The sequence below is a fragment of the Dermacentor albipictus genome, chromosome 3, assembly GCF_038994185.2.
Source record: "Dermacentor albipictus isolate Rhodes 1998 colony chromosome 3, USDA_Dalb.pri_finalv2, whole genome shotgun sequence".
Classification (NCBI taxonomy): domain Eukaryota; kingdom Metazoa; phylum Arthropoda; class Arachnida; order Ixodida; family Ixodidae; genus Dermacentor; species Dermacentor albipictus.
The window spans coordinates 50,185,355-50,197,653 of NC_091823.1; the positions used below are offsets into that span (position 1 = coordinate 50,185,355).

Genomic DNA, 12,299 nt, shown 5'->3' on the forward strand with positions numbered 1-12,299 from the left:
AAACAAAGGCGCGAGATGTTGCGTCGAGTTTGAAGGTCAGGAAGGGTAAGTGACGATTTCATCTGCGAGACACTAGCGGTACGTGAATAGTTCGACATAATAAAACGAGCTGATCGATTTTGAAGGGATTCTATGGATGGAATGAGAGCGCGGTGTGCCGGATCCCAAACTGCACACGCGTATTCGAGTTTCGCACGAACGAAAGTTTGATAAAGCATTAATTTTAGGCGCTGTAGAGTTTGGAATAAATTGCGTCGGAAATAACCGAGAATGCGATTTGCATTACCTGTGATGTAGTCAATGTGAGTATGCCATGACAAGTCATCAGATATGTAGACACCGAGATACTTGTAGGCAGACACGCGCTCCAGTCCGATGTCATTAATTCTGTATTCTGACCATATATATGACTATGTCTCGTACGGCACGTTGCAAATGGAGCGAAGTGTGGCGCGACTGCTTCGCTAATCAGGAAGCGTATTTGCAATTGCTAGTAGGTACAGAGGAGCGTGGCACTTGCGGACACGACGGACGTTTGCGCGCATGCGCGACTAAGAGCGGGTGCGAGCGAGGAAATGTGGGGACTTTTGCTCCTTGAATATACGACTCTGCCTAGGCACTGCGGAGGAGTTTCTTAGCGCGTGTTGTATGCGCTTGTGCCTAGGCGTGCTGGCAGATGTCGCGGGGCGCGGTAGCGCTGAACTTAGCATCGCAAGTTGGCGGCTCGACGCAATTATATGTATTCAATCGTGTTTTTTACTCATTAAAAGAACGTGACATTATTTCGCATAATTGGCGGCGCCTCCAGGACACCAAAGCGGCAACGGGGACATATAAGGTAGAACCCGGACTGGTACGTGGGTTGGAGCTCGCCAAGGCCTGCGCGTGCCAGGAGTATATAAGATTGGCTGCCCGCTGTCGTGTACAGCCAATTTTTTATGCGAGTACCCCCTGGCACGCTTCGGCCTCCGCAGCCCCAACCCACGGGCTGCCCTGCTTCCGTCTTTGATCCCCCCGCTACCGCTTGGGTGCCCCGGAGATCCTGCGCCGCCTGCTTTAACTCAACCTCAGATGCTGTCCTGAGGCCTCCGTTTGCCGGTTACATGTGCACTCCTGGAGCAGTGCTTGTAAAAAATGCAATCTATCATCGCGACTAAAAAAGCTACCCGCGACTTATACAACAACAGTCCGTACCTTGCCCCATCAGACACAGCGATCACCAAATGGGGCGTCCGTGCCCACTCCCTAACCGCGCGGGCAGCCAGCGGCGGAGCAACAAACCGGACCGCACTCCGCAATGCCGACATACCTAGGGGACAAACGCATACAACACGCTTTCAAGGAGCAAGGCCCCAGATTTTCTCTCTCGCACCCGCTCACTCGCACCTGCGCAGAAACGTCGAGCGCCGCGAAAAGCGCCAAGCTCCGCTGCACCTACTAGCGTTTGTAAAAACCCGGAAAAACGCGAGAGCCAGCGCGTAGGACACGCGTTGGCGCAATTCACAGCAGCAGCCGCCGACGGACGGACGCGCGGACCTCCCAGACGACGCGCGCTAATCTGGCGTCATCTTGTAGCCATCGTCGCACTTCACTTTTCTTCGTAAACTTCCAACATACCCTCCTCCGCTTTCCACTTCCTCTGCACCCTCCTCTTCGCTTTCCTCCTCACGTCTTTCATCCCACTGCGCTCCGCGTTGGCTTTCATCATTCGCTGGCTCGTTCACTCGGTTAAGCGCTCGCGTCCACGCGCCCATGCATGCGCAGACAGTGCGGCACGGCTAGTACGCGTCGAAACGCGGCGCGACCTCGATGAAGCTCTCTACCGTACCTACGCTTGCGGGCGCGTGAGAGCTCGCGTCTGCCGCGCCTCGCGAGGAATGGCGGCTTGCATCCACAAGGGCGCGCGTTCACTGGGCTCACTCATAGACGCCTTAGCAGACGCCGCTTTGCACTTTGTGACATATCACGAGAAGCCAACAAACAAGGACGCCAACGCCCAAGGTAGCCCAAGCGCGCGATGACAGAGAGGAGTCCACGCCCCGAGATCACTCCGAGTTTCGACGAGTACGAGCCATGCCGTACCGTCTGTGCATGCGTTAACGCGCGGACGCGAGCTTGCGCGCGTTGTGACTTGCACTTGTGACGTGGCGTCGCAGCCACTGGCAATGGAAGCTTAGGTGTCGCTTCCCTGCTACAGCCAAAAGATGTGAGGCTTTTTCACTCAATGAGCCATTTGACGCTTTAGCATCAAAAATCGTTTTTCCAGCATAGATGACATCACATTATACTAAGTAAACTGTACCAACCCGAAAACAACCACCAGCAATTGCCACAGAGCCTATTCGCCAAAGCTAGTAGGGTGGCAAAACCAAATAGCTCATAGATTTTGACAATGCATATGCAATATGGCGGCACCCTGGAATGAAGATAATTTGTAGTTTGCAAAGTCAATGCATTGCTCAAGTATACAAGTTAAACACGGAACAGGCACGGCGCGAAGACGGACACAGCTCGCGTTTCTGTGTTCTGTGTCATTTCTGTGCTTGTGTGATGGTTGAACCATGCTAAATTCATATACCCACGTTTTGACTAAAAATGAATAAATAAAGAGAAAACAATCTAACCGCTTCAAAAGACAGCGAGACTAATTGGCGTAAGAGGAGCCTGCAGTCAAGTTGGTTGATTGTTTGTTTCAAGCAATATGGCGCAACCCATCGAGGGATAGGCCAGGAATCAGCCCAGGGCCACGATTTTGTAGCGATGCCTTTTCCAATGCTATTCCTTTCCATGCTTCGCCAGTGGTCAGAGCAACGCTCTGCCCGCGCATTATCAATGGGATTAGCTGGCCATGAACAGTGGATAAGAGTGGCATAACAGGCATACAGAATTGAGCAGAAGGCATCACTTGAAAATCACGGTCCAGCAAGCGATCATGACTTTCAAACGGTGGCAGAGAACACGAACGACAAATAGGAAGGCATCAAGATCATCACAAAGGACCTTATTTTGTGATCGTCTTGATGCCTTCCTATTTCTATGTTCTATGTCGCCATTTGTAGGCCATGACAATTGAACTAGCCCAACAATACATTCTGACCAGATCGCGAACTGATTCCTTGAGCAAACTTGCCCTATTTCATCGCCATTATTTCAGAAGTGCCTCATCATTATAACCACGGGGCTCTAACTGGACATCTGAATACCATGCCTGAACCTGTAAACATAGAGTCGAGATAAGTGTGAGATAGAACACCCATGCAGTAACAGTTGCGGTCGAATTGATCATTTTGAACCATTGAGAAGCTACCAATGTGTTAACTTCTTGTGGAAATGGTCAACTCGCAGGGCTGATCTCCATGGAGGAGTTCAAGGACGCGTGCGACCTCCTGTCCCAGCATGCCAACACACCCATGTCCGAGGAGCAAGTCGAGGAGCTGGCAAAGAGCATCGACATCAACAAAGATGGCTTCATCGACTTCAACGAGTTCCTCGAGGCCTTCCGCCTGGTGGACAAGAGGCCGCTCACGCCGCCGCCAGCCTCCAAGGAGAGCAACGGTGCACCATGCAACGGTGTGGCCAACACCGCGCCCGTGGCCACCATCGACGAAGACGAAGACACCGAAGAAGAAGAGGATGAACAGGAGTCCTACTGCACCAAGCTCTGAGGCGACAAGATGCAGTGTGTGGGTTGGGCGATAGGGGCTGTCTTTTATAGCCAAGGCCCTCCGGGACTCAATCGTGATGAAGGGTGTGCGCACATTCATCTCAACCATGGCCACTGTTGGAACGAACACTTGTTGCTGGGCTGATCCCACCGCCAGAGCGACAAGTTCTGTCATGCAGGCAAAAACGCATTGCCTGTATTTGTTGAGAACATCTTTTGCCACTTTTGCTGTCTCACGCCCGACAATGCAGACATTCTCTTTTCATGGGGAATGTGGGGAACGATGCCCTAATGTTGGAAAGAGCTGGTGCCACATCCAAGACAAAGGCTGGAAAGTTGCAACATGCAAAGTGAAACTGCCAGGTGCTAAATTGAGCTTAGGATTGTTGTAACATCATTTGTGCAAAAAAAAGGGTGGGCAAATTATTTCCATTTCGTTTGGAAGGAGAGGAGAGGGGGATGTAGATCATTACAAATCGTATGTGTAAAAGCAGGACTTGGCATTCCATATCTAGTTTTGTTATTTATAAAAACAGGTAAACTAAATATGACATGAAATCCTGCAGGATTTGTGAAATAAGATACTGAGCTAGCTTCAAACATAAATTATAGCACTGCTCTTCAGCCAATGAGCCTACAGGCTGGTCTTAGGTCCAGCAAAACTAGTAAAGCAGGTCACAGCATGAATGGAAAGCATAAGACAAGTAGTAACATACATACAGATGGACAAGCAGGCATGTCCAGCTATGCAATAGAAGGAATCTGCTGCTATTTCATTGGATGCGCTATGCCATTGTGACATTCATTCATGCAGGATAGTGCACTATTTACACCTATAAGCTCAGACCGCAAAATGGCTCCTGGCCCACCTGTAAGAGCTGAAGACAAAAGGCTAGCTGTCACATTGTTTTAGTGTTGAACGAGGCAGATCTCACGGACGACTTACTTTTTCACTATTTTACCACTGTTTTCAAAGCGGGCACAGCAGCCTCTAGAAAGAATTGGGAGTCGTCATCGTCGCCATATTGGTTCTTACCTTTGGCCAGAGCTCAAAGGAAATGAATATGCCAGACCTGTGCTGATGACAAGAGCGTATTTCAACCTGTGCGAGTATGTGTGGAAGTCTGACGGCCGTTCTTAGCCAGCAAAGTATGTTGCTCGCCTATTTTTCTTTCTGTATATATTTTCAAAACAGCATTTCACGAGCCTTACTGCTAACTTCTCCCCAGCCTCAGCCAAAGGAACAGGAAGCTCTTGGAGTTTCTTAGTTTTGATTTCAAGCTTACATTCCTGCATTGCCAGAGAATAGTAGTACCAACAAACCCGTTAGTTCTCCACTAAATCCTTACAAAATATTACGATGCCAAAGCAGCTGAAATCTGCAAGTTTGAATCTGAAGAGCACATGAAGCCACGTCATGCAGTTAACCTTCGTGGTATTTAATGAAGTAGACCAATGATGTATTGACTAGAGCACACCGCAACGCCTCATAATGTGAGTAACACCTTCTGTTCAAACACCGCGAAGTGGTAATTTTGGGGATGCTACACTACTTCGCATAATGTGGGAAGAGCTGCAGTAACAATGTCGTGATGAAATGTCAAAACACTCGCACACCATATACTGCTTCAACAGCTTAGTCTGATATGTGCACAACAATATAACTTGGAAACTTAGGGGTATTGCTTCCTGTTTCAGCAGCTGGTGCCACTCACCTTGCCAGACAAGGCAAAAGCCACCAATGTATTCTGGGTGCTTAGCTCCAGCCTGGCTTACCCTTTAATCCATTCACGTGGCTCTTCGCCACCCTCGAAGCATGAGACATACCATTTTCTTACACTTGCTTTCTTTAATATGAGACCAGCCAATAAATTTCAAAGCCATTATGCACGTGACTGGACCTGTCATCAGGTCACATGCCAGGACATCCTAGAAATTTTGTTGCCCCGAAGATTGAGAGAGACAGTACTCCAAGTTTTCCTGACCTTAAGAACACCAGTCATTTTACAGGATCTCAACAAGTTCTCGTGACTGACTTTCTCACTCTCGAAGTGGCTTTGGAACTTCCGACAGACTGTACATTGAATATGTTTAAGGTGCTTTATGGGCTCAGCAGCACACTTAGTGGGATAGGGGCAGTGCTTCATTGTGGGACTGAAAGCTCCTTGCTGCATTGATGATTGTGCTGACGGAAACTAAAGAAGCTTTGTGCAAATATTGGTGTCATCTGTAAAGGCTGAACTGCCTCTAATGAATGCATGTCTTAAATGTGCATGTAAGGTGATAATCTAGGCGGCTTGTAGAATTTGCTGCATTAAATAAGCTTAAATTAAACGGTTACCTATTCGGAGAACTCAGGCTTTCACTTCATGTATGTTAATGAAGAGCACAAAACAACCAACACAGGCAGCGCCTGTGCTGGCTTCCTTACATGTTTCTTATCCTCAACAATTCACAGTTACAGTGAGTACAAGTGCATCTTTGATTGCCAGCTGGGAAAAGTCAGCATCTTTGTTTTTTACTTCAGTACTTTTGCTGCATGCATGGCCCAACAGGTAACGTGCGGGGGCAAAATATTGTAATAGTTTGACAGCGCCACAAGTTTCGCATGATTTTTATGCAGAATATGGCAAGCATGTGCCTATATGCAGGGTCATGTAAGGGTCACTTAAGATTATCAGTTGCTTCACAGTGCCTGTAACAGACACTCAAGTGCAAAATGTTATTTCGCGACAGTGTCCTACATAAGGCACAGTATTGGGGCACTTGTACGTAATATAGGGAAATTTGTTAAGGTGTTGCGTGTCAGGTCTTTATGGTATGCATCTGTTTCTAACCCCAGCTCTATTCACATTGAGTGTGCTGGCCGATCCAGCTTCATGTGTATTCATTCAGTTCACAGGAGCTGTCACCACACCTTCGAAAGTTGGTGGAATCAGCTCAGCGAGACGTTAAATGGCACATTTAAGATCCTGGGATGTGGAACAAAGCAAGCTTCCACCCATTTTGGGGGCTAATGTTAACGCATTAGGCTTTTCACACTCATGCACACCGCAAGCATTGTTAACATCGCTATGTTTCAATGCCGCTCTGACTCTCACCACAAATCAGCCAAGTATGTTTCACCTCACTCCATTCTCACGCTTGTGCCATGCATCTCCTATATGTTGCATCCTACAAGAGAGACTTCTGAAAGTCGTCCTATTGATCATACTGTCCTTTTCACGTGCGTATACTAACACAATTCAATTGCCGAAGCACATGTAACGCTGTTCTTACAATTGCGCACTAATTATTGTTCCCATGTTGCACACTCCGCACTTATGTATAGCTGTGCCTCGCTGCAATGTGTGTTCTCAAGTGTGCTTGCACGCTGCGTTCTGTCTGGCGACTGTTTTCTGTGCTTGCTGTGTCCATGTATATGTCTGTATGTGTGCACGCATGTGTACCATCCCTGCACTTATACCATGTCTTATGATTTTACCAGCTGGTTTGAAACGGTGGTCCAGAGACTGAAATAGAAGGCATTCGCCTCAGGGTCCAACTTGCTGCCGAGCTCTACTCGAGATTCCCGTTCGCGCACTGCTCTGCATTTTCTGTCACTCCAAGGCCGAAAGAAAGCTGGCCGTAAAACCACCGGATGTTTCCATGCCAGACCTGATAAGAAAGGAATGTTATGTAATCATGGAACAAAGTGAAAGGGCAAGCAACCACCTTTTACAAACTATTTGCCTACTTGGGGGACATTCAAAAGACATCGTCAGCTTCATCACGAAATGCCATGTGGGGTGGCAATTTTCTTTTTATGGCTCTCTAAAAGGCGAGATGTTATATTATCTTGCTGGGCAATATTAAAGAGATTTAATATAGGACATCGCGGCCTACAATACAAGGAACATCCGCTGGTTTTGCACTGACAAGTGCGCATTTGTTTTCACTTTCACATACGCGCTTAAGCTGACCTGATAAATGCAACTTATCTCCCAATCGCCGCAGCCCACACAGCCTTCACGATTTCGTGATTTATAATCTGTAGACTAACTGCACACATAGTCACAGCACTTTATCTCTGCAGGAAAAAAATTTATAGGCATAAAATACAGGCAATTTAGGCCTAAATAAGGTGACCACATGATAAAGATGCGATGCCTTTTTCCTTAAGACAGACGTACAGGCGCGTCTATGTTTGCGCACATGGTTTACACGTTGGCGCATGATAACGATGATCTGCACTCAGACCCAGAGGTTTTGGAAACAAATCAAGTCCATCAAATCAAAGCCAGCAGCTAGGGCACTTGCTTACCTGCTACTGAAATGAATGGCCACCAGTTAACAGAAGAATGTTTCATATTGTGGTGGCAACTTCGTGTATGTCTCTTAATTTTTGCTTTTTTAGGAACCTTGAAATAAAGCAGTAGCTTATGCACAAACATATTGTCCACTGTAGTTAGTTCAGAATGCACACTTAGTGAGTACAGAGTTGCTGAATAATCGCACATGCTTAGCTAATGCTATATGGAAACGAGCATTGTGATCCATGTTTTGAGTAAGCAACAGCAAAAGAAACACGAGTACTTCACTATGACGGCTTCATTTTGAGGTTGTCTTCGTCGTCTTGGCTTAAGTCCTCTAGGAATTTCACAACAGAAAACATATGGTGAAACACTAAAGAATGACGCACGAGAATTCCTCTGTCAAATGAAGGCTGTGAGGGCTGTTGCCTTCGTGTGAATCTCGTGTCTGTGTGATAGTACCCTTTGTTGAAAAAGATATACTAGTACTAGGCTCTATTACACTCTTTTTCAGCACTCTTCATGGCATAATGTAGCTTCTTTAGATGTTGCCTTTTTTTGTACCATCACGATTACACAGCTGAATTTGCACATTTCTCACTGTGTGTGTCACGGCGCATATATTATAGGTAATGCCACTTTTTTCGCCATGCCATTGTTCTCCACTATTGTTCCTCATTCAACATGCGCTACCTCCGTAGCTGCGCCATCTAATGCTATCAATGCAACAAACCCGGTGCTCCTCAGCGGGACGCACATTTGTTTTTGACTGTTCCTGACATTTGTGCTATTGTATCTTGTGTATGATATGAGAGGTATAGCCCCCCTGATAGATTAGCAAACATTAGAAGGTGTAGTGCTCCCGAAATGTATATTGTGTAGAGTCCGCCAAGTTGGACAGCCATATGTTTTCTTTTCTAACGACTGCGTGCCAAGCCGTATGCATAGCACAGGTTTCAGAATGCGGCTCATTCTTCAGAGACACATATAAGGCCGCGGCCTGTTGCCTTCGTACTTCAGAAGTGTTCGGAATCCAGTAAAGAGGTTAGAAATCAAGTGGTAGAAAAGTAGTCACTCATCACATGCTCGCTGAAATGTGCTATCTGAATGCTCGCCTTATCGTCGTCACTCTAAATCAGTGCTCCAAGATGAAGTGTCAGAGGTCACAGTTGCGTGTGTGCTAGCTAGGTCCATTTAGATGTGTCCATATACTATCCACAACTCTGTTACCACATTGTTTGAAGAAACAGGTATGTCCCTGTTTCTATGCAGCTGTGAGAACAGACAATTACTTTGCTTACGCTCTTGTACAGATGTTTAATAACTTAAGCATACGACCATGAATGGTATTAACGTATATATTATACTTCATCTTATCTTTTCTTGCTTCTATGTCCCATCTTTTAGAGCTTAATTCCCAAAGCATTTACTCATTCCAGCTTGCCAAGCAGCCAGATGTTCCGCTAATATTGCCATTCCACAAATATTCTATATACCATAAGTGCTGTGCTTTAACATCGGCATTTAGCACACCCTTCCTATACGTACATTCTAATCAGTGGCAGCAATGTTGGATGAAGGTGCTAAACAAAATGAAATAGTGTTCGGGGAACCACTCGAACCTGCGAACGCACTGGTGGCATGCACACTGACAGCACAGAACTGGTTAAAAGTATGCAGGTCATGGGTGCATCATCATGAAGAGAAAAATTTTGTCTATTCAGAATTTCCACAGATATTTATCTTCATAAAGACTCTAGTCTTCAAACAGCTTCTATAGGCCCTCAAATCTTTCCATGAATGGGATCAATGGTCTGCTAGTCCATGTACAAGGCCAAACATATATACGGTCCAGGGGCGATATTCTCGCACGATCACTTTTGGAGATACTTTCACTTTTGTGAGCTCTCACGAGACTACCGTCAGACGCTTTCAGGGACTATGGACTACAGTGTTCTGGCAATCAGCACGCCAGGAACGCTGTCGCTCGCGGATGCCAACGCGTCAAGAACTAGTATCATGGAATCTCGCAAAAGTGAACGTGTCTCCGAAAGTGATCGCTTGAGAATGTTGCCCCAGTAGACAGCTTGTGGACTTGTGGTCTTATGCTAGTATCCATAAGATGTCTATATTATGCACAGGCAAAAGTAAATCTATGGGAATGGAAGTGGTGGATTTCTTGTTATGCTGTCAAGCTTATCCCCCCCCCCCTCCACCTTTTCATATTACTCTATAAAGACCACTATGTCCTCCACTATGCTCGGTGCACACAGGAGTAACCTACTGCACTTCCTGGAGGCTGTTCCATGCAAGAGAGGAGTGACCTGCACTCTTTCGACAATGACTGTATGCCAGTGATGGCTTGTTGAATCAGAGGAGGGAACATGCTCAAAGCTAGTTAGACCAGGTGGTAAAGATACCCACCCGCTTGAGTGGCGTGCTACTTCGCACCGACAATCGCTGTGGCAGGCCGGCGACGCCAAAAGCTCTATATGTGAGCTCCTGTGTTTCCATTCCACATTTTTTTCGTTGCCCTTACTTGATTGGTTGCGGATAATGGCAAAGGTGTGTGCGGGGGCCATCGGTATCGAGTATTCGATAATTCCGTGGTACTTAACCTAAGTGTCGTGTATGAGGTCAGCCTCGGGCGCAAGTCATGCTTTCGCCATTGCCACATGCACCTTTCTGCAGGCTCAGCTATCTTGCACATTCTGCATAATATGCCGGTTTTCACCAAGCTAAAGGTTTCTCTGTTAATTCTTTTTTTCATTCCTTGTGGCATTCATCAATCTTCATTTAGAAAAGACTGTCTCAGCCTTTCAAAATCGCTATATGAATGAAAGAGCAAAGGGTATATTATATAGTATTATGTAGCATTAAGGCAAAATCAAGTCAAGTGCACCTCTTCAACAAAACTTTTTGAATACCGGGTTGAACACATGCCTCAGGCAACGTCTAGAGGTTTTCTGGTTTTCAGTGCATACATTACAGCCCCAATTTGCAGTCTGCAAGTTGCTAGCAGCAGTGTCATCAAACTACGCAGTCCCTGGTCTTGACCAATTCCAAAAGTACCGTCAAATTATGAGGACATGGCAAATATCCCCAAATTATTTTCAGTGCATCACTGTTTCTGGCAGTCCTCTTCACTTGATGTGTGATCTACTGCACATTTCTTTAAAGATAGTCAAGAATACAATAGTGACAATTGGTAGCCTATACAAATGTAAGGTTATAAAACCCTTATGAATAAGGATGAAAGGAATACCAAAGAGAATCTTTGCCATGTACTTGCTTCGAAGTGGCGTATGTAACACCATATATTCTTTCCCTTTTTCTGATCTGACGCAGTTTTCTGGATGTAGGTCGACATGTCTCAGCAAAATTCCTTCTTGGTGCTATTTAGCTACCTTCTTGAAATATTATACAGATATAGCTCTAGTCAGATGCTGTCATATGGTACGAGCTTGAGCCAAACCACGCCACTTTAATGCTAAGTTTTATAGCGATTTGCCAAACTATTTCAGTCCTGCGCAGTTAGCTGAGTTTCGCAGAATAAATTAGTAGACCATTACAATGAATCAATGAATGCCAAGATCAACGTTTATAAAATCAAGGAAGGGGGTGAGGTGTTGAGGGAGACTACAATGCTCGTTTTGATCCAAACGTAAACGTGACACATAGCTCACGGACATAAGCTTTCTTAAAGAATGGCCATTGCTGCTATTGCACCATGTGTCACAGGGGCATGGGATCAATTTGTAGAAAGAGCTGCACATTGATACTGCTTTGCTATTTGTTTTTGTTAGCCCAAATATGAAAGCGCCGGTTTAATAATGAACTGAAGTGCACTGGCTGCGGCATGTTATACGTGCACAGAACCACTGGAAGCATGGAAAGTGTGCCGCGATGAGACACAAGTGTGTGACCCAAGTTTCCTGCTGTGTGCACATCTGTATGTACATACATCTCCCCAAGTTAAGCCAGTGAAGTGATACTGTGGTATGCACTATATGCACCCACATCCAGCACAAAGATAATAAACTTGTTATTTAAGCATAAACGTCTGACGTTTATCAATCAATGTCACAGAGCAATATTTTTCCATGGAAAAAAACTAAGCATACACAGTTGCCACATACCAGAAAATAACGCAAGGCACAAATTTTTTTCACGTCTTGATTTTGCCAATTCAGAATTTCTGTAGATATCTTAGCTTCACATCTCTAGAGATATTTAGTATTTTCATAAACAAGACACTCATGAATGCAATTTCTGTGTTATTTCCTGCCACACTAAAGAGAACACCACTGTGTAACTATTTATGCTTATTCTTAAAGCTGCTG

General features: G+C 45.7%; 1 protein-coding gene across 3 annotated transcripts in view; it reads left to right on the top strand.

The window, feature by feature from the left end:
• Window positions 1–8,094, top strand: part of rdgC (retinal degeneration C) — a 352,883-nt gene extending 344,789 nt beyond the window's left edge. For all 3 annotated transcript variants that reach the window (XM_065426871.2, XM_065426870.2, XM_070535421.1), the window contains exon 15: window positions 3,346–8,094. In XM_065426871.2, coding sequence (XP_065282943.2) covers window positions 3,346–3,665 — 320 coding nt within the window. In that variant the 3' untranslated portion in view covers window positions 3,666–8,094. The remainder of the gene's footprint in view (window positions 1–3,345) is intronic.
• Window positions 8,095–12,299: the final 4,205 nt, after the last annotated feature.